The sequence below is a fragment of the Schistocerca americana genome, chromosome 2 (assembly GCF_021461395.2).
Source record: "Schistocerca americana isolate TAMUIC-IGC-003095 chromosome 2, iqSchAmer2.1, whole genome shotgun sequence".
Classification (NCBI taxonomy): Eukaryota; Metazoa; Arthropoda; class Insecta; order Orthoptera; family Acrididae; genus Schistocerca; species Schistocerca americana.
The window spans coordinates 922,046,643-922,069,912 of record NC_060120.1 but is presented as its reverse complement, the minus strand read 5'-3'; the positions used below and the strand labels follow the sequence as shown (position 1 = coordinate 922,069,912).

Below are 23,270 nucleotides of genomic sequence, written 5' to 3'. Positions count from 1 at the left end.
CGTGTATGCGAATTTCTTTAAGTAGCCAGATAAATAGCACTCCATGTCGTGCATGAAGCAACTTCGTTAATTCAGGGTTGGAAATCGGAGTAAGTGGGTAAGATCAACACCATAGAATTTATCTTTCACGTAAATTATTTATTGTATCTAAGTACTTGGTTGGACATCCTAACTACACATAACTGGGCTTGACTAGAAATATGTAAGTAAGAATTACGTGAGAATGTAAAAGAGCACAATTTAGCTACAGCAAGAAGAAACAAAGAAAACGGGAGTGGGAAACAATGACACTATCATCTCCTTTGCCTTTATACCATAAAAATGTCTCAGTGAGATTCGCATCACGATTCTACGCATGCACTATTCCGGACAGAGGTTTAACCAAAGCACGAGGTTGTGCGATAATTATTCAACATACTAACTGCGTCTGCTGCTTGCAAACGGCCGAACTAGAGCACATGGTGCATTCCGAACCGAACTATTGTGCTGCTTTGTAGAAAGCGCACGAAAGAATAGATATTCTTGCATCAATTATAGCTCATTGAAAAAGCAAACTGTTAAAATAAAGCCTATTGCGGTGCCGTGGTGGACCAGAAGGGCCATTGATTACCAAACACGTGGCACAAAATCGATACAAAAACACAAAAGCAACTTCCACAAAATATAAGATTAAAAATCATACTCGCTTCGACACAGCATTACACTCACGTACGGTTGAAGTGTAATTGAATTGTAATTCTGTCAGAGACAGCAAAGGACTTGGAAGAACAGTTGAATGGAATGGACAGTGTCTTGAAAGGAGGGTATAAGATGAACATCAACAAAAGCAAATCGAGGATAATGGAATGTAGTCGAAGTAAATCGGGTGATGCTGAGGGAATTAGATTAGGAAATGAGACACTTAAAGTAGTAAAGGAGTTTTGCTATTTGGGGAGCAAAATAACTGATGATGGTCGAAGTAGAGGAGATATAAAATGTAGACTGGCAATGGCAAGGAAAGCGTCTCTGAAGAAGAGAAATTTGTTAACATCGAGTATTGATTTAAGTGTCAGGAAGTCGTTTATGAGAGTATTTGTATGGAGTGTAGCCATGTATGGAAGTGAAACATGGACGGTAAATAGTTTAGACAAGAAGAGAATAGAAGCTTTTGAAATGTGGTGCTACAGCAGAATGCTGAAGATTAGATGGGTAGATCACATAACTAATGAGGAGGTATTGAATTGAATTGGGGGGAAGAGGAGTTTGTCGCACAACTTGACTAGAAGAAAGGATCGGTTGTTAGGACATGTTCTGAGGCATCAAGAGATCACCAATTTGGTACTGGAGGGCAGCGTGGACGGCAAAAATCGTAGAGGGAGACCAAGAGATGAATACACTAAGCAGATTCAGAAGGATGTAGGCTGCAGTAGGTACTGGGAGATGAAGAAGCTTGCACAGGATAGAGTAGCATGGAGAGCTGCATCAAACCAGTCTCAGGACTGAAGACCACAACAACAACAACAACAACAAAAAAAACACGGTTGAAGTGATCCTAACCAGCTTTTCCTAATCAGATTTACCGTTTCAAATTCTACTTGATCGTTGTTCAAAATGAACAAAGTTATTTCCACACTTTTAATTCAAACACCCAAAAATAGCCTATTTAAAGCAATATAATTATTGCACATTCGGAAAGATAACTCGCTTCACACGCTTCAGTTAAGCTGAAGTTTTTACGTATTTCAACAGTTAAACATAACGAACTCCTAACTCAACCTGCTTCCTATCACCTGAAACCCCCCTTAAGAGTTACGATCCGTACTCACCTAGCGTTTACCGAAGAGTGCCACTTTCTCTTTCGAGATTACCTAGCTCCCAGTGCAGCGGAAGCTGCCAGAGGGGTAGCCCTCCGTCACCAATCTCACACACAAAAACAGCCTTCGACTTAATATGGGTAAACCTCTCTGTTCAGGTATTGGAAACCTAAGTTGGTCATCCTGTGCTCTCCTTCGAACGAGAAGCTACATCGTCTGCTCCCAGTAGACGATGACCAACTCAGCGTTTCCCACAAAACAAAACCGAAACCCCACATCAAAACACACATATAATATTCAATAGGCCTTATTTGAGTGCTCAGTCTTTCTGGAAGAGTTCATGAATTCAGCTAAATCAGGTAGTAAAGTGAATTAGGTGTACCGAATTCGACAAGCATCTTATGAAACGACTTCACAGAGACTTTTCAAAGTGGTCATTTCACGCAGCGGTGCTTGTCTGTTAGCACTGACAACACTACGCACACGCCGCTGCTCTCGGTCGTTAAGCGAGGGCCTTCGACCACTGTGTTGTCTGTGGTGAGAGATAGTGCCTGAAATTTGGTATTCTCGGCATACTCTTGACACTGTGTATCTCGGAATATTGAATTCACTAACGATTTCGGAAACGGAATGTCCCACGCTTCTAGCTCCAATTACCATTCCGCGTTCAAAGTCTGTTAATTCCAGTAGTGAGGCCAAAATCACGGTCGCCTTTTCACGTGAATCAACTGAGTACAAATGACAGCCCCAACAATGCACTACCATTTATACCTTGTGTGCGAGGTACTTTTGCCATACGTATAAGTGCAAATTGCTATGCCTGACATTTCAGTGTATAGGTGCTTAATTGTTGCCCTTTTTTGGTACGCCAGACGCCACTCATTGTTCCACAAGATCCTGATCTGCCATAACATCTCTTGCAGAAGATCCGTGTAAGGAACATGTTCGTACGTCTTTGTCCCATGGTGAATGGCGCTCTTAGTCAGGACATCGAAAATTTCATTGGCCTTAATACCTTGGTGCCCCTTCATCCACAGCACAGTGATTTTATTTTTCTGACGCTGTAGTTCTGCAGTACGGTCCGTAGCCTACTAAACCAGTTAACTGCTCGCATTATTAACGATGTGATTCCATGTTGCTGTTGTTGTTGTTGTGGTCTTCAGTCCTGAGACTGGTTTGATGCAGGTCTCCATGCAACTCTACCCCGTGCAAGCTTCTTCATCTCCTAGGACCTACTGCAGCCTACTTCCTTCTGAATCTGCTTAGTGTATTCATCTCTTGGTCTCCCTCTACGGTTTTTACCCTCCACGCTGCCCACCAGTACTAAAGGGGTGATCCCTTGATGCCTCAGAACACGTCCTACCAACCGATCCCTTCTTGTAGGCAAGTTGTGCCACAAATTTCTCTTCTCCCCAATTCCATTCAGTACCTCCTCATTAGTTATGTGATCTACCCATCTAATCTTCAGCATTCTTCTGTAGCACCACATTTCTAAAGCTTCTATTCTCTTCGTGTCCAAACTATTTATCGACCACGTTTCACTTCCATACATGGCTACGCTCCATATAAATACTTCGACTTCCTGACACTCAAATCTATACTCGATGTTAACAATTTTCTCTTCTTCAGAAACGCTTTCCTTGCCATTGCCAGTCTACGTTTTATACCCTCTCTATTTCGACCATCATCAGTTATTTTGCTCCCCAAATAGCAAAACTCATGTACTACTTTAAGCGTCTCATTTCCTAATCTAATACCCTCAGCATCACCCGATTTAATTCGACTACATTCCATTATCTCCTTTTTGCTTTTGTTGATGTTCATATTGTATCCTCCTTTCAACACACTGACCATTCCGTTCAGCTCCTCTTCCAGGTCCTTTGCTGTCTCTGACGGAATTACAATGTCATGTGCGAACCTCAAAGTTTTTATTTCTTCTCCATGGATTTTAATCCCTATCCGAATTTTTCTTTTGTTTCCTTTACTGCTTGCTCAATATACAGATTGAATAACATCGGGGATAGGCTGCAACCCTGCCTCACTCCCTTCCCAACCACTGCTTCCCTTTCATGCCCCTCGACTCTTATAACTGCCATCTGCTTTCTGTACAAATTGTAAATAGCCTTTCACTCCCTGTATATTACCCCTGCCACCTTCAGAATTTGAAAGAGAGTATTCCAGTCAACATTGTCAAAAGCTTTCTATAAGTCTACAAATGCTAGAAACGTAGGTTTACTTTCCTTAATCTATTTTCTAAGATAAGTTGTAGGGTCAGTATTGCCTCACGTGTTCCAACATTTCTACGGAATCCAAACTGATCTTCCCCGAGGTCGGCTTCTACCAGTTTTTCCATTCGTCTGTAAAGAATTCGAGTCAGTATTTTGCAGCCGTGGTTTATGAAACTGATAGTTCGGTAATTTTCACATCTGTCAACACCTACTTTCTTTGGGATTAGAATTATTATATTCTTCTTGAAGTCTGAGGGTATTTCGCCTGTCTCATACATCTTGCTCACCAGATGTAAGAGTTTTGTGAGGGCTGGCTCTCCCAAGCCTATCAGTAGTTCTAATGGAATGTTGTCTACTCCCGAGGCCTTGTTTCAACTTAGCTCTTTCAGTGCTCTTCACGCAGTATCATATCTCCCATTTCATCTTCATCTACATCCTCTTCTATTTCCAGAATATTGTCCTCAAGAACATCACCCTTTACTTATTTAAATTCAGGAGGTGTTGGCGTGGATAGTGCTAAGCAATGTCGTGGTAGGTAGATTAATGTTAATACCGCTATATACTCCTTACACCTTTCTGCTTTCCCTTCTTTGCTTAGAATTGGGTTTCCATTTGAACTCTTGATATTCATGAAAGTGGTTCTCTTTTCTCCAAAGGTCTCTTTAATTTTCCTGTAGGCATTATCTGTCTTACCCCTAGTAATATACGCCTCTACACATTTGTCCCCTAGCCATCCCTGCTTAGCCATTTTGCACTTCCTGTCGATCTCATTTTTGTGATGTTTGTATTCCTTTTTGCCATTCCATATGAACGAAAATGCTCCTCGCGAGTGTGCCATAATGAAGACTGTGTGCTCATCTTAGCTATTAGAATATTCAAGCCCTCCTTGTATTCCAGTGAGCTCCGCTGTAAATACCGTGCCTTCGGGAGGAAGTTGGAATTGGTCAGTATGGCGCGTCTGTTCGTCATGAAATGCGCTGCCAACGCCATTTGACGTCTGTGTAAAAAAGCTTCGCACATTCCCATTCACTTAAAAAGTCCTTTAAAAGTTGAAGTCCCATATTGCATTCCATATATAGTGTAACCGTTCCAATATCTAAATCAGTTATTGTAATCCTCTAATATAATTATCATGAAAAGATGAACAGTCCACAAATGAACATTAATCCGTCAGTTGCTGATTTAAGCGGACTCACGCCTGCACTAATCATTCGGTGTCTCCAGAGCCACACGGTGTCTTTGTATCCGCCGCAGAGCCAGATTTCACTATCTACTCGTTTAGTTAGTCACCATCCACCGGATTCAGGAGAAACCAGTGTTTGTAGTTAGTGAAATGTTAATATCTTTGCCACACCTCAGCCTGAAACTTTAGTTAAATATTATAGACATTTTATTAATAAATTGTTATTAAATGTATCTTAATTTGTGTTGCTCTGTGACGGAGCTGATTAGCTACTGCGTACTTGACAAGCTACCTCAGTATAGCAGCTACTTTCAGCGGTAGTGGGGTTCTTTGCCTACCACCGCAATGTTGGATGCCAAGCTTATTTGTTGAAAACAACAACCAGTCTGGTAACTTTAGGCCAAGGTGTTCACGGTGTATCACTTTACCATAACGTCAGTGTGCGAATGCTGTACGAAAAATACTCTATAGCGATGCATGCTATCGTTCAAGACAAAAATAAGTAATCTTCACCGTAATTTAATTGTCGTCTGCGTACCGCTGCAAACAAGGTGTATGGTGTTAATACTGAATGATTACTAAAAATGTCATACACTCACTTTTTATCTCCTAAAACAGCACGTATACCGTGCAGCACCGTGTCCTTGGTGACGTCACTGTATTTCAGCCATAACCCTATCCCCGCCTGCTGTATCTTGGCAGCGTTGTGATCCTGATCGGAGAAGAACGGGATGACGAGAAACGGGACAGCATGGTACGTGGCTTCATTCATACTCTGAAGACCTCCTTGCGTGACGAAGAGGACCAACTTGGGGTGAGCTGTGAACAGAACAAATAATACCTTACACATGCCAATGAATTTTCACTCTGCAGCGGAGTATGTACTATTTTGATACTTACTGGCAGATCAAAATTGTGTTTCGGACTGGGACTCGAATCCTTTCATGGGAAAGTGCTCGACCGACTAGCAAAACGTCCCCTGTTCGAATAGAGTTTGTTTGAGAGGAAGTTTAAACACTGCACGTTGGGCGTCCGTAACTACTTGACACTTTTTTTAAGAAGAGTAAACGTTAAAGAGCAAACGATAAAGAGAAATAATAACTTCGTTAGTGATGTACCAATGGTAAACAAATACCCGTCAAAGCTTTCAGAATGTCCACAATGATGATATCTCACCTTTTTACTGAGCTACTATTATTTAAGTGGAAGATTGTACAGTGTTCATGGAGATGTTTCTGCTATGTCTGTTTTACAGTGTATCGGTGCATTTACATGCGTTTTTTTTTAACCCCCCACCCCCAGAATTACTGTAAATTGCTTCAAGAAACATAATGAGTAATATACAGTTGGAAACGATGACAGAGGGGCAAGTGCGAAAAATCATTTTATTTACTGTTTTGTAAAAATCTGTTGAACGTCTGCTGCAGAGATCGGCCGAGCGGGCATGCAAAATCGCGGTCCGGGGAGAAGAGTAACAGCGATGTTAACTGTAGGCGCGGTGGTTGCGCGGAACAATAGCCATGCAGTAACAGGTACCAATACCTAAGGACTACAGATAACACAGACCGCGCACACCCCTATCTTTGCCTTGTTGATGTTTCGAATCAACATCAAAGTCACGTGACGGAGGACAGAGAGATGATCTTCTGTCATTACGCGTTATGTGAACTGGAGCTGGCAGGCACAGCTTTCCTCATTTACAGCTGAAATCAAGCATTGATTTTAATAACTGAACGAACTGTTGTATTATTATACACATGAAGTAGTAAGTTAGCCTAATTTCTGCGAAATTCCTACTATTAATACGATGGGTATCGTTTCTACATGTGTCCAGGTCAAAAGTATTGGTGTTCTTTCATTTTATAAGCGACAGAATTACAGTTCTTCAGTGAATCTTTGTTTTTATTACACTGCGAATCTTCCACAGTTTTCAACGGAGTAGAAGACAAAATATCAGTCTGGTAACCACTATTAGTTTCCTAACGATTCCTCAACAATGCGAAATGCATTGTTATGCTTTTATTAAAAAAAAATGACACCGGTTTCTATCCACACTGTCCTGTTTTTACACAAAATAGGCGTTATGACTTTTGCTACATACAGTGACATAAGCCGATAAGTAAAGCAAGCAAAACACTGAGTATTTAAAGCAAAAGAACCTGTTAGGGAAACGTTACCGGTCAACCCTACAAGAAGAATAGTTTTTATAGGTATATTTTACAGGTATATTTCAAAATGGACGAGAAAGCATTAAGACAAATGTCGATTATTACTGTGAAAAACCGTGTGCAGAAATTAGTTATGTCAGCTTTGAAGGACATATAGAAATAGTGTTTTTCTTCAGCGGAATGGACGTGTTTAAAATAGTCCTCCCTTCGACAACACATTTGTCATACGAATAAAAGCTGTACTCACTGGCCGGCCGATGTGGCCGTGCGGTTAAAGGCGCTTCAGTCTGGAACCGCGTGGCCGCTACGGTCGCAGGTTCGAATCCTGCCTCGGGCATGGATGTATGTGATGTCCTTAGGTTAGTTAGGTTCAATTAGTTCTAAGTTCTAGGCGACTGATGACCTCAGAAGTTAAGTCGCATAGTGCTCAGAGCCATTTGTACTCACTGAGTACCGTAAAATAGCGCTACACCATGAAACGAGATTCCACAATGAGGAGCTACGTCATGCTGGGATTAGGATTTTCCGCACAAAAATACTGTTGTTTAAAAACTAGTGATAGTGTATTTGTCTTGAAAATAAAAACTAAAATTGTGCCTTTAATTAGCGACTCTTCAATCTAGATTCAAGAATTAAAAACTTCTGTTATTTAGAGGGAAGGTACGAGTATTTGTTGTGAAGTTATATTTCTAGTAGCTATGCACTGTAAACACTTTGTTTCCAAATGTAAGCAAGTATTTTGTTTGAAAAATACTAGTACATTGAAATAAATATTAAGCTACCAGTAGGAAATAAATAGCAACTATTTCGTACAAGTGTGGAGGCAGCAATTTTTTTTTTCCAAGTAGCAGCTGTCTTTTTAATTTACTTATTTAAATTCAGGAGGTGTTGGCGTGGATAGTGCTAAGCAATGTCGTGGTAGGTATATTAATGTTAATAACGATTAGGGTCAACAATTTGCTTTTCTTTTGTTAGTGTAAATATTGGCTCATTCTCTAATCCTGATGGTAGCTTCAGTGCACAAGGAACAACAGTTGTCACAAATCGAAATTTGTGCTTTGTACTACAAAAAAATGGTTCAAGTGGCTATCTAACTACAGGAATTATCTCTATAACAAACGTTTTCTAATATATTATACTTCCTGTATTGATACTGTATCAGTATCGCGACTGGATTAAGCTAAAGTCACCAAATATAAACTCTTATTTTTTCTAAAAACTATACGTTATGGATAAAAACGGAAGTCATTTCCTGTAAAAGCATATAAAACTATTGACATGTGTTGTTGTCGTAAGGCATTGCCACATGTAAAAATGATAACCATCGCATTAATATTAGGAGTACTACCAAACACGTGTCGCAACGATTTCGTTCATTTAAGAAGAATCATGAGGTCAGCGCTGTTTACCGTTCGCAATTTGTTCACGGTATGATGGATCCAGTGGCTGTTTGCACAAAAAGAGGCACTTTGGCGACATATCTTCACAAGTCTTTATAACTAAATGGGAATGAACGTGCAGAAGGATGACAATGCTCAGCATTTATTATGCCGTCGCATAAGCGATGGGTTCCGCAAATTTGCTATGAAACGCCATTACAATGCCATGCAGAAATAATTTTAAGATAAAGCTGGAAATGGAAGAGCAAAAAATTACAACGATCGATAGGCGGGATTCAAGATCGTGTACGTCAAGAAGTACTTGTTGCTGAGCACTGAGCACGTGAAGACATTGCTGGTACGAATACTAAAGTTTGTGAAGTCGCAAACATTGTTCACTTTCAACGGTTTACGATGGAACTGAACGTAGAGCATGGAAATTTAATATAATAGTTCAAAGTACGTTGGGTATATCGAGGGCCATGCCTGGAACAATTTTTCGATATAAAACCAGCTGCTCAATTTTGAGGGAAAAGGACTGCAGAAACGAAAGTTATAACATCCAGAATGGATTGAAGAGCTCGCATTTTAAGTGAATTTTACTGCACAATGCCCACAGTAAGGCACTGCAAGGTGAGAAACAACTTATTTCCGATTTGATGGGTATGCGTTTAAAAACAAAATCGCATTGTAGAAGGGACAAATTCTGACAAACACAGTCCAATTCCGTAAGCTCATTAGTGTTATGAAAAACGCAACGTTCGAGGAATTCACTGTGGCCTTTAAAGAATTACAAATATAGTTTTCCAAACTTTTGAGGATAATCCCAGTGTTACTTTTGTTTTCAAGACGCTTTATATTCCGTTTCTCGCTTCATTTGAAAGTGCCACTGTGCATATGCAGATATAACTGACTGATCTGCAATTTAATTCCCGTTTTAAAGACAAATACTTTTGCGTGAAAACTGTCCAGGACATATACATTGTTTCCCTCATCTTTCTCCAAAATGAGGTTACAGAAGAGCTAGAATATTTCGATTACATATGTGTATGATGGATCTTTTTTCGATTACGAAACTAAACAAGTGACGATTACGTGGCAAACTGAGTGCGAAAATCTGTGGAATTGTCTGCATGTGTCCGTATGCTGACAGTCTGTACCAGGCAAAAAATATATTACGCCTTCAAGGCGCCAAAAGTAATTCAATAACAGTGAAAATTTGTTGTATTTGTAATGTATGTTTTTGGGTAAATGTGAACTATAAAACCACATCGTATGCACTGCGACTGCATTGCCATTTAAATGCAGCACGTTTGCAGTTTTCCCCTCTTCTGTCCCCTCATGCAGAGGCAGTCTGCCAGGCATGGAGCTGGTACCACAGAATGGGTTGCGAGCCACATTTTCGGCTGCTCGTGTTTTACTGTAACGGAACCAGCACAACGGTAACAACGATATCTGAAATTCTCTGTGAAAACAAGGGAAATATTTATAGAAACACTGAAATTTTGAAGGAAAGCTAGTGCAGATATGTGTCTCCTATACTATGTGATGGCAGTGTATAAAGACAATAATCGTGCAATGAGTAAGCACGAAATTCTACAGATGCGTAATCCCGTCTCCGTCGATGCAAATTCGATTAATCAATCTTTATACTACTTTAGTGTGCCTACAAATCACTATCACACTAATAAACGACTCGGCCGTATAGGGGGCATATACAACACCTAATTCCTTGAAAATCTCATGAATAATACACGAAAAACGCGCTTGAAAATCGGAATCATTTCCCTAAACGTGTCATGCCGACAATGGCACTACGTCCATCGCATCTCACAACCTACCGAGCAGTTACAAGTATCATCAAGCTCATTTTCTCTGTTGTGTCTGCAGATATTTGCAGTTTCGTCTTTGTACTGTTTAGCTAGAGTCGACCCAAACGAATGCTGTACATCACGTTTTTGATGCAACATCCATTGTTGATGGAAAGTGTCCGTATGTTTCCCATTATGAACAAAATTGTTTTTAAAGCTGAATTTTCAGTAGGCCCAGAAGAAGTCCACTGTAACCGTGGCCGAAACATGGAAACGCTATATGATACTCAGAAAGCTTCTCTGTCAACTGGGTCTGGCTGCGGACGCTTACTCTGTTATACTGAATTTTAAGAGTTTGTTCGATAGCCCAATCTAGTGTGATATTCGTTTAGCCAATATGTATCAATAGCGACGTTAAAGCACCATATTTAGGTCCTCTGACTCTACATGGGACACTTCTAAGATCTGGTCGTAGAATGTTGGCCCATATTTTGCAGGACGCAACCTTGATAGGTTTCAGGAGACACTTGGAATGAAATGTTCATGAACTTCCTGTAAATTGTGAACGCAAGGCTCAGCCCAATAGCGTCATACATGTGTGCAGGTCATACGCATTTTGCAGCTAAGAAACAGGACACGTAATGCCTCAATTACTAAGTTTCAATATCAACCATCTACTCAATTTAAAGTACTTATCAAGACCACCATCCGCGCATACACACATCCTTAATGTAATTGGTTCAAAAGGCTCTGAGCACTATGGGACTTAACTTCTGAGGTCATCAGTCCCCTACAACTTAGAACTACTTAAACCTAACTAACCTAAGGACATCACACACATCCATGCCCGAGGCAGGATTCGAACCTGCGACCGTAGAGGTCGCGCGGATCCAGACTGTAGCGGCTAGAACCGCTCGGCCACTTCGGCCGGCAACGTAACTGGGATCCACTGCTACAATAAGAGATAAATCGCAATACGACCGCTGTGGTTTGAGTTCCACGTTACGTCACACATACTGCTCAATGTGCATGACTGCACAACTTCGGTAGTCAACAGTTGTGGCTCATATGCTACGGCAATCGGTTTCTAATTGTCCTGAGGCCAAAATCCGCATGAAAAGCAAAGTGACATCAGTTTTTAATTGTCCTGGGACTAAAAACTGCATAAAAAGAGATATACATCGGTTTCTAATTGTCAGGAGATTGGAGTAACACATGATCAATATGCTGTCCACCGTTTTCTGGCACAAGCTGAAATCCAGAAACAGCATATTTCAAAACAGAGCGGAATGTCTTTGGGGGGGGCGGGGGGGGGGGGGAGAGTGTCTGGGTCACGTTCGTAATGCTTTGCGCAATGCGTGCCTTCAGTTCGGTTACGTTAGTAGTTGGAGCACTGAACACAACGTCTTTCAGATAACCCCACAACCAGAAGCCACATGAATTAAGATCAGGTGTACTGGATCGCCAGGCGTACGAAAATGGCGGCTGATACTCCCAGCTTTTCCGAAATGCCTCTCCAGCAGTGCCTCACTGGCTGTGCAATGTGGATAGGAGCGCCATCTTGCATAAAAATGATCCTACCCGCACATCCACGCTGTTGAAGGTTCGGAATGACGTTGGTGAGCAAAATACTGTCATGACGTTTACAAGTGAGGGTATAGGTAACGGGACCGGTAGGCACCACACTGTCACCTTGACTGATTGAAGTGGTAGCAATTGATGTGCGTGCGGATTTTCCTTTGCCCATATTCTGTAATTCTGCATGTCCTTGGAAAAGAAAATGGGCTTCGTCTGTCCACAGAATTTTCCATGGCCATTCACGGTCCGCTTCCATGTGAGCAAGAAATTCCAGAGCGAACGTTTATCTTGCTGGCAGGTCATCAGGAAGTAGCTCCTGAACCAGGATGTTTCGTAGGATCTGATGCACTGTACTCGTAGACTGTCAGGGAATTCCCTGAGCTTTGCTCACCACGGCTCAATTCCCCCCCCCCCCCCCCCTTCCAATGCTGACTTGCTTCCTCCCTCTGCCACATTGGACTTCAAAAGAACCTGTCTGTGCGAATTTTGCTTCCTTCTTCTACCACATTGGACTTTTTCGAATTTTGCAGTCATTTTCTCCAAACCCTTACCAGATGTCGGACCAATGCCTTTTTGTCATACTTTACTCGCAATCGGGAGGTCGACGTTTCAAGCATGCGTTCAGTCATCCTGATTTAGTTTTCCCGTGATTTCCCTAAAATGTTTCAGGCAAATGGCGTGGTGGTTCCTCTGAGAGAGCACGGCTGACTTCCTGCCCAAACACGACGGGACCGATGACCTCGCTGTTTGGACTCCTTCCCTAAATCAACCGAACAATCAACCTCTTTTTATCTTCAGAATTTCTGCAGGGCTACTGATGAACAGTCGCAATTCTTGCAAAAGAGCTTTACCAGCAGCACACGATCCATCCCGGAGACGGTCATGCTGGGCGTTTTGGATGCAAACTGAGAAGTAGCCGTGTGCAGCGTACCTCTTCGTGTGCATATTCTGACCCTTACAGAGCCATCTATTGGTAAAATTTTCGATTCTTTTTCCCTGTGGCTTATCCCCCTGCTGTTCAAATTTTGACGTTATTCTGAGCAGTGATTCTCTTCCTACAACGTTTTGGAAATGGAATTTTAATTATGGATGCTACGAGGTCGCGCAATGATTGACGGACTGGCCCGGCGGTTCGTCTAGAGATGGAGTCCAGTGACAGGTGTGGGTTGGTGACGCAGTACCAGGGCGTGGTTGCAGATGCCTGCGCATCTTGCTCCCAATGCCTGGGAGCGAACTTATCGGAAAGGTTGCTAAAGTGTAAAATTGGGTAGGAAGTCTGGCAATAATGGAGAGTGTCTTAGAAGGTAAATAGCTCCATTACTACTACTGCTGGCGAATTATTACATGAAACGTAAAAGTTTGCGACTATGCTCTAACTAAATTACCAATATCGGCTAAGTAGGATGCCCATTATTTATTTGTTCACTCAACAATGCAAACTCTGATTCAAAGCTATCCACAAGGAGGTACATATTGTTTATAGTACATTCTCTGTTAACGATGATTGGCTTTGTTGACTCATTTAGCCCCAGTTTGGCAGTTCCAGAAGAAAAACTTCTGCCCAAACCTGTCAACATTGGAGCTGTCTTGCCTGAGGTGAACAGATACGCATCGCCCGAGGTATCTTCTTCTGCAGGAGTTGGACTACAGCAGCAAACCAGCAGGTCAGCTTTCCACAGAAGGTATGATTGTACTAGGGCGAGGGACTCTAGCTGATCTGATGCCACAGATTTACATGTGTCAACGGTGCGCCCATAGACTGTCGTTGGGTTGCTCCTAAAGCTGTTACACGTATGTGGAGCTGGCTTTTTCCCAAAGTAATCTGACTCATTCAGGTCCGTTGTGCGTTGTGTCGCGACAGTCACCAGCTGCATTACAGCCTTAAGAACAGTTCCTTACCTCTTTTTTTTTTCGTATGGCTTGGGCCCTCCGTCGGGCAGACCATTCCCCGGGTGCCAGTCTTTCAATTTGACTCCACTTCGGAGACCTGCAGTCTATGAGGATGGTGATGAGGACAGCACAACACCCAGTCCCTGGGCGGAGAAAATTCCCCGACCCACCTGGGAATCGAAACCGGGCCCAGAGGACTGACAATTCGCCATGCTGACAATTCAGCTACCAGGAGCGGACCTTCCCTTAATACTGCTGGTGGAGTCTTGTTAATATCCTTGTTGACATTACTTATGACGTTCCTGGTTAAGCTGTTTCCTTAGCTGATCTTTTGAAGATTACTCACTCTCATGAAAAGCAAGTCCTCACATTTAAGGCAGTGGCGTATTGCTGTATTCTGCATTTTGTATTTCAAGTCTGGCAAAGTTAATTTTGATTTTCAAAAAGCTGTTAGTGGCTCAGAGTTCATTACTGTTAACTGAGTTCATTATTTCCTCATCACGATTTTCTCGTCATGATTTATAAGCATGTTGAATTTTCTATTTGGAGCAAATAAGGTTGCCCAGCATAAATATTTAAATTATCTCCTATACAGTTGAATGCGTAACAAATCGGCTGTGAATTATTCTAACATATTGCCAGTCACTCCACTTTTTCCACTCCCCTTCTAATCAGAATTATATTTCATAAGAGGAAAGTATTTACCGTTAATGAGTGCCACTAATATTAATTGAGCCATGTTAAATTCTAATAACGAACAAGACTGAAAGACAGTGGTTGGGCGCTTACCGAGAACATCCTGCTGCGGCAGCCACTTGCTGATCATCACATTGTCTGGTTGTCCAGGCAACGAGTCGTTCTCCCACTTCCAGAGGACTCGCTGTGGGAGCTCACGAAACGCATCCAGGAAGGCCTGGACTTTCTCCCACGGCAAGGCATTGCTCTTCACGTTGGATCCGAGGCTTAGGTAGATTACTCCATTCGCTGCCCCATCCATAAACTCTTGAATGCGCTGAAAAAATGAAAATAGCGAACTATGTTTAATATAAAATGTTGTTATAGGATTCTTTATCTGTGTGACGAAAGAAGTGAAACACCAATAAAAATGTTAGATGTCAATGTAACATCGTAGAGTTGCATACCATCGGCGGGTATGTAACCGATTGGAGTTCCAGTTCTCTGTGACAGTTACAACGACCACCAGACTGCATTCATGTTGTTCGTCTTTAGTTTTGTTGCCAGGCCTGTCTGGATACATAAGAGGCATGAACTGCGTGAGATACTGAATGCTCACTGTGAAAGACAGGGAGATGCCGCGTACTCGCTTGAAACAGCATTATCACTTCCCGGACGGCCTCGGTTTGAGTCTCCATTCGACTGGGTAGTAGATGGTTCAAAAATGGTTCAAATGGTGTAAGTAGGCTGTTTAGGTGTTTATGTTGGTAACACCACGTAGCGCTCTGTATGAAAATCACTGACTGTGCTGTGTGCAGTCTGCGACTGATTTGCATTGTTGGAATATTTGCTATTGTAGTGTTGGGCAGTTGGATGTGAACAGCGCGTAGCGTTGCGCAGTTGGAGGTGAGCCGCCAGCAGTGGTGGATGTGGGGAGAAAGATGTGCGGAGTTTTGAGAGAGGATGATCTGGACGTGTGTCCGTCAGAAAAAGGAAATTTGTAAGACTGGATGTCATGAAGTGATATATATATATATATATATATATATATATATATATATATATTATGACTTTTGAACACTAATAAAGTAAATACATTGTTTGTTCTCTATCAAAACTTTTCATTTGCTAAGTATGCCTATCAGTAGTTAGTGCCTTCAGTAGTTAGAAACTTTTACTTAGCTGGCAGTATTGGCGCTCGCTGTATTGCAGTAGTTCGAGTAACGAAGATTTTTGTGAGGTAAGTGATTCATGAAAGGTATAGGTTATTGTTTTAGTCACGGCCATTCTTTTGTAGGGATTATTGAAAATCAGATTGCGCTGCGCTAAAAATATTGGGTGTCAGTTTAGTGATGATCAGCATAAGTAAAGAGAGAAATGTCTGAGTACGTTGTTTTGCTCACCTGTTTGAAAATCAAATAATATAACAGGTTTACCAGCACAGTAATTCATAAATTTTTCTAAGGGGATGTTTCAATGGCTCTGAGGACTATGAGACTTGACATCTGAGGTCATCAGTCCCCTAGACCTTAGAACTACTTAAACCTAACTAACATAAGTACATCACACACATCCATGCCCAAGGCAGGATTCGAACCTGCGACCGTAGCAGTCGCACGGTTCAGGAGTGAAGCGCCTAGAACCGCTCGGCCAAATTGGGTAGTGGAATCGTACGACATCCATTTTTGTGAGGCGTTCGGATGTGACAGCCGCCTGATGTTGGAGTGCATGCGAACGTGATGGCAAGCATTCTCGTGGTGAAGGTTCCATTCAACCACTTCTGGCCACGGCAAGGGAATATCGCCATATTGTGCACCAAGCACATCATAACCCCTTCACATCTGAACTTTACATCTAGGAACAAGTAGTGAACACTTTGCAACATTGTAAGCCATCCTGGACCATTGTTCAGAGGCTAGCAGTAAGCGGGCTAGGAAACCAGTTCCCATGCACAGTCCGAGCAGTTCTAGGCGCTACAGTCTGGAACCGCGCGACTGTTACAGTCGCAGGTTCGAATCCCGTCTCGGGCATGGATGTGTGTGATGTCCTTAGGTTAGTTAGGTTTAAGTAGTTCTAAGTTTTGGGGGACTGATGACTTCAGAAGTTGAGTCCCATAGTGCTCAGAGCCATTTGAACCATTTTTGAATCCTTGCACAGGCTACCGTTAACAGCATAGCACAAACTGTTGCCTATGGAGTAGTGCTGTGATTACAAAGCACAGACTGCTGATGAGTGGCGCCACATTGTGTTCAGTTATGAATCGCAGTTATGCACTACTGTGGATTACCATTGGCTGCGGTCAGGATGGCGGCCTTGAGATAGGTTTTGGAGGGGCACAGCGGTGTTACTCCTGGTTTCATTATGTGGGGAACCATAGGGGGTGACTTGACTTCAGGTCATGGCTGGTAGTAACTGAGCACAATGGTACCACACGGGTACCCTGCATTATCATGTGTTGCCTCTCAAGGGACAATACCGTAGTGCATTTTTTTAACATAACAGTGATGGTCCCACGTTGCACTTATCTCTATGAACCGTTTCGTGTTGCTGTGTTCTTCCCATGACAATCAAGAACCCCAGATATGTCACTGACAGAACATGTGTGGGACCAGTTTGGATGTCAACTCCGTCCCAGCTGAAGTAACCACGATATCTAGGACTAGTTACAACAATTGGGGACCATATTTCCTCAGGAAAGGGTACAAATGTATGACATCATTCCCAACCGCATCAGTGCAAGCAACCAGGCCAGAGTGGGGTGCAACATCTTTCTGAGGAATGGGCTCATCCCGGCACGTTCTTTGTAAAATGTAAGTCTGCAGGCTTTCGTGGCCATTGTCACTTAAGTTAAAATCTTCTGGGGTGTTAGGTCTTGTCATATTTCCTCTAAAATAATTGACGTTTCGACCCCTCTGCTTATATCTTCTTCAGGATCTTCCGGTGTCCACTAATGCTTGAACACTGTCAGAGACCAGTGTCGCGTTCTCTTATAGAGAGAATTTTCCCCGCGTTTGTGCTGGAGAAGTGGGAGTATTGGTTAAGATTCTTGTGGATACTGTTGGTGGGCCATCGTCATGGGCTAATATTCCCGAGGTGATGCAGAAGAAGGCACTCTATTGGCTATACTCTTGTATGACGAGAAACCGCCTTCTCGGCCTGTTACGTTACCATTCGTTTCTGGGGTCACTGACCGCATTGGCAGAATTCTAAAAAAAAGAAATCCAGACATATTTCTTTAGTCAAAACAAAATAAAAGATTTTTTTCCGGCGAAAAACGGATGCACCTGATCGCCTCCACAATGCAGACGTCTATCAAGTGACATGTGGCTGTGGCTAAGTGTATACAGGTGAAACGGGAAGAACAGTTAAAGAACGCATTAAAGAACGCGAACGGCACACGCGGCTAAAACAAAATGTAAAATCGGAAATAGCGGGACATCGATTTTAATAACGTACGTGTGCTGGCTAAAGAAACAAATATTTATAGAAGAAAGGTCCCATAAGCGGTTGAAATTTCTGAGAACACGTGTTATTTCAATAGAGAGGACTCTTACAGGCTTCCAGCATCGTGGCTCCCCGCCATCAAGGAAGTTAATATGCGGGCGTGGTGTGCGAACAACATAAACAACGCGCTGCATGTCACCTCGGCGGACAATAGTATTTTGGGTAAACATTCCGCCTCTCTTGCTCCGTCCGTTTCGCATCTAGCCAATGATGACGGCTAGCCAATAGCAGTAGGAGGAATTTCAACCAATAACCCTTCTCCAGCGTAAGTGTATAATAGTACCTTTCTATCTAATGACGGTGGGCCACCAATAGTATCCTCAAGAGTTTAGCCAATAAGGCCCCTTCTTTGGCATCAGCGCGGGAATATTAGCCTATGACAATGACCCACCAATGGCAGCCACAAAGATTTTAACTAGTACTCCCACTTCTCCAGGACTAACGCGGGAAAACTACCCTTTATAAGAGAAAGCGACACTGGTCTCTGACAGTGTTCTAGCAATAGTGGACACCGGAAGATCCTGAAGAAAATCCCAGCAGAGGGGTCGAAACGTCGATTACGTCAGAGGAAATATGACGTGGCCTAACACCCCAGAAGAATTTACTTTCCTTGTAGCTTTGAAGTCACTGCAATAATACCCTCTCAACCTGGGAAGTTTCATTTCATTTCCTCCCCCCCCCCCCTCCCCTTCTGGGAGCTTCACTTTTTTGTCAAGCAGGGAATATGTACATTTATATTCCGCACGGTGCTGAGAAACTTTTGGTTGAGTGCACATCTAATTGCATCAGGTGCTAAGAGTTTCTTCCGTAACATTATTGACGTACGGATGGATGGATGGAGGAACAGTAGCTTACATGTGCCTGTGGAATGTATTATTGGTCTGGTTTTGGCGTTACGGTCATTACGAACGCATAATATTAGGACCTTAGCGACATTCGTATCATGTATCTTCAAAATACCTTCCAGACATTTTTAAGTAGTTTATTCGGAAAAATTAGTAATCTTTCTTCGAATATGCCCATTAAGTTTAAATACCCAGGTACGTTGACGGACGTCATCGTTCTGTTGCAAGGCACTACCCGCCCACATGCTGCCAAGATTTTTTCGATTACGATGCAAAAGTTTCGCTGGGAATATCCTCCACACAGTCCTGATCTCTCTCCATGCGAGCCGCGCGGGATTAGCCGAGCGGTTTTAAGCCGCTGCAGTCATGGGCTGTGCGGCTGGTCCCGGCGGAGGTTCGAGTCCTCCCTCGTGCATGGGTGTGTGTGTTTGTCCTTAGGATAATTCTGATTAAGTAGTGTGTAAGCTTAGGGACTGATGACCTTAGCAGTTAAGTCCCATAAGATCTGACACACATTTGAACATTTTCTCCGTGCGATTTCCATATTTTTGATACCACGAAAAAAACCGTTGGTGGCCGTCGATTTGATTCGGACGAAGACGTGCACGCCTCGGTACAAGCATCGTTCTATAGGCAATTGCAAACAATCTTCCACTAAGATGTTATCGTCTTACCTCACAGTTGGATAAATGTATTGACAGTTGTAGTGATTAGTTTTGAAGTAGTAAACAGTTAACTTACTTTTTTTCTACATATCTCATTTTCATTTGACTGTTCCTTACAAATTGATGAGACACACTACCGTTCTACTACACTATTGGTGGAAATAGTAACATCCGTATAACACCTAGGAGTAACCTTCCAGACCGATCTAAAGCAGAATGAGTAAACAAGGCAATGTAATTCATCCACGAAATAAATAGTTTACAAATCACACATTGTACCGATTTTTTTGGGATTGCTCATTAGCAAGGGACCCTCATTGGCTTGGGTTAATAGAAGAGACAGAAAAGATTCCAAGAAAAGTGAATACGGGTGAACATTCCGTCGGCGCGAAACGGTAAACGTAATCCAGCTATAGTCGCTGCAGAAGAGGCATTGCGTATCAGGGGAGGGTTACTATTGAACTTTCGAGAGCGTACGTTCTAGGCGACATTTTGCTTCCTCCGTGATCACAACGAGGAAATTCGAGAACTTAGAAATAAAAATGGAGGTTTACTGACAATAGAGTGGTTTGCGGAAAATGTGTTTAGCTGTAGGTATAGGATGTTCGTGGCAGATGCCGTTGTCTGTAAGAATATAGAAACGCCAGAAGACAGTAGCACAACTGCAGAGGATTGGTGATTTTTATATAGACTGTATGTAAATAAATGTAACTTACTGCAAATACATAGCAGAAGAAATTCCGTGCTGCGCGTTTACACTATTAGAGAAAACCGTTGTTGTTGTGGTCTTCAGTCCAGAGACTGGTTTGATGCAGCTCTCCATGCAACCCTACCCCATGCAAGGTTCTTCATCTGCCAGTACCTACTTCTACCTACGTCCTTCTGAATCTGTTTAGTGTGTTCATCTCTTAGTCTCCCTCTACGATTTTTACCCTCAGTGCTGCCCTCCAATACTAAATTGGTGATCCCTTGATGCCTCAGAACATGTCCTACCAATCGATCCCTTCTTCTAGTCAAGTTGTGCCACAAGTTTCTCTTCTCTCCAATTCTATTCAATACCTCCTCATTAGTTATGTGATCTACCCATCTAATCTTCAGCATCCTTCTGTAGCACCACATTTCGAAAGCTTCTATTCTCTTTTTGTCTAAACTATTTATCGTCCACGTTTCACTTCCATACATGGCTACACTCCATGCAAATACTTTCAGAAAAGACTTGCTCCATACAAATACTTTCGGAAAAGATTTCCTGACTCTTAAATCTATACTTGATATTAACAAATTTCTCTTCTCCAGAAACGCTTTCCTTGCCATTGCCAGTCTACATTTTATATCCTCTACTTCGACCATCATCATTTATTTTGCTCCCCAAATAGCGAAACTCATTTACTACGTTAGGGGTCTCATTTCCTAATCTAATTCCCGCAACATCACCTGACTTAATTCAAATACATTCCATTATCCTCGTTTTGCTTTTGTTGATGTTCATCTTATATCCTCCTTTCAACACACTGTCCATTCCGTTCAGCTGCTCTTCCAGGTCCTTTGCTGTCTCTGATGGAATTACAATGCCATGTGCGAACCTCAAAGTTTTTATTTCTTCTCCATGGATTTTAATTCCAACTCCGAATTTTTCTTTTGTTTCCTTTACTGCTTGCTCAATATACAGATTGAATAACATCGGGGATAGGCTACAACCCTGTCTTACTCCCTTCCCAACCACTGCTTCCCTTTCATGCCCCTCGACTCTTATAACTGCCATCTGCTTTCTGTACAAATTGTAAATAGCCTTTCACTCCCTGTATATTACCCCTGCCACCTTCAGAATTTGAAGGAAAGTATTCCAGTCAACATTGTCAAAAGCTTTCTCTAAGTCTACAAATGCTAGAAACGTAGGTTTACTTTCCTTAATCTATTTTCTAAGATAAGTCTTGGGTCAGTATTGCCTCACATGTTCCAACATTTCTACGGAATCCAAATTGATCTTCCCCAAGGTCGGCTTCTATCAGTTTTTCCATTCGTCTGTAGAGAATTCGTGTTGGTATTTTTAAAACCGTAACTATCATAAAACACCTCTAAGTAATCATCAGGAGCGACCCAAAGTAGTCTGTCTGCACAGTGCTGTTCTCCATGGTGGGAACTGGTAGCTCTATACTTAGGTGAAAAAAGTCATAGCATAGCAATATGCAGATGACGGTAGTATCGCATACACAAGGTATAAAAGGCAGTGTGGAGCCATCATTTGTACTCAGATGATTCATGTGAAGAAGTTCCCGACTTGATTATGGCCGCACGACGGAAATTAATAGACTCTGAATGCGGAATGACAGTTGGAGCTAGACGCATAGGACATTTCATTTCGGAAATCGTAAAGGAATTCAGTATTCCGAGATCTGCAGAATGAAGAGTGTGCAGAGAATACGAAATTTCAGGCATTACCCCTCACCACGGACAACACAGCCGCCGGCGTTCTTCTAAAAATGGCTCTGAGCACTATGCGACTTAACTTCTGAGGTCATCAGTCCCCTAGAACTTAGAACTAATTAAACCTAACTAATCTAAGGACATCACACACATCCATACCCGAGGCAGGATACGAACCTGCGACCGTAGCGGTCACGCGGTTCCAGACTGAAGCCGGCGTTCTTCTCTTACGACCGAGAGCAGCTACTGTGCATAAAGTTGTCAGTGCTAACAGACAAGGAAGACTGCGTGAAATAACCGCCGGTCTGGGTGGCCGAGCGGTTCTAGGCGCTACAGTCCGGAACTGCGCGACGGCTACGGTCGCAGGTTCGAATCCTGCCTCGGGCATGGATGTGTGTGATGTCCTTAGGTTAAGCAGTTCTAAGTTCTAGAGGACTGATGACCTCCGAAGTTGAGTCCCATAGTGCTCAGAGCCATTTGAACCGTTTATTGAAATAACCGCAGAAATCAATGTAGGACGTACGACCAACGTATCAGTTGGAACAGTGCTGTGAAATTTGGTGTTCATGGGCTTTGACAGCAGCGACCGACGCGAATGCCTTTGCTAGCAGCGCGATATCGCCTGCAGCGCTTCTCCTGGGCTCGTGACCACACCAGCTGGTGAGAGCGGATGGTAGGATTCAAGTGTGTGTAGACACCACGAAGCCATGGACGTAGTTTATCAACAAGGCTGGTGGTGGCTCCATAATGGTGTGGGCTATGTTTACATGGAATCGAATGTGTCCCCTGGTCGAACTGATCATTGACTAGAAATGGTTGTGTTCCGCTACTCGGAGACCATTTGCAGTCATTCATTTGCTTCATGTTCCCAAAGAACGACGTCATATCACCGGACCACAGTTGTTCGTTATTTCGTCCGGAAAACATCCTGTACATTTCCAGAGAATGACGTGGCCACCCAGATGGCGTGACATGAACCCCACCGAACATTTATGGGACATAACCGACAAGTCAGTTCGTGCACAACATCCTCGCCGGCAATACTTTCGCTGTTTTGGACTGCTACGGAGATAACATGGCTCAGTATTGCTGCAGGGAACTTTGAACGACTTGTTGGATCTATGCTA

The 23,270-nt window shown here is 42.7% G+C and overlaps 1 protein-coding gene across 1 annotated transcript in view; it reads right to left on the bottom strand.

Moving 5' to 3' along the window:
* The window catches only part of LOC124594891 (UDP-glucosyltransferase 2-like), a 100,414-nt gene that overhangs the window by 24,820 nt on the left and 52,324 nt on the right, over window positions 1-23,270 (bottom strand). Inside the window, exons 5-6 of the mRNA XM_047133364.1 lie at window positions 14,820-15,042; window positions 5,804-6,023 (exon numbers count right to left, since the gene is read on the bottom strand). Coding sequence (XP_046989320.1) covers window positions 5,804-6,023; window positions 14,820-15,042 — 443 coding nt within the window. The remainder of the gene's footprint in view (window positions 1-5,803; window positions 6,024-14,819; window positions 15,043-23,270) is intronic.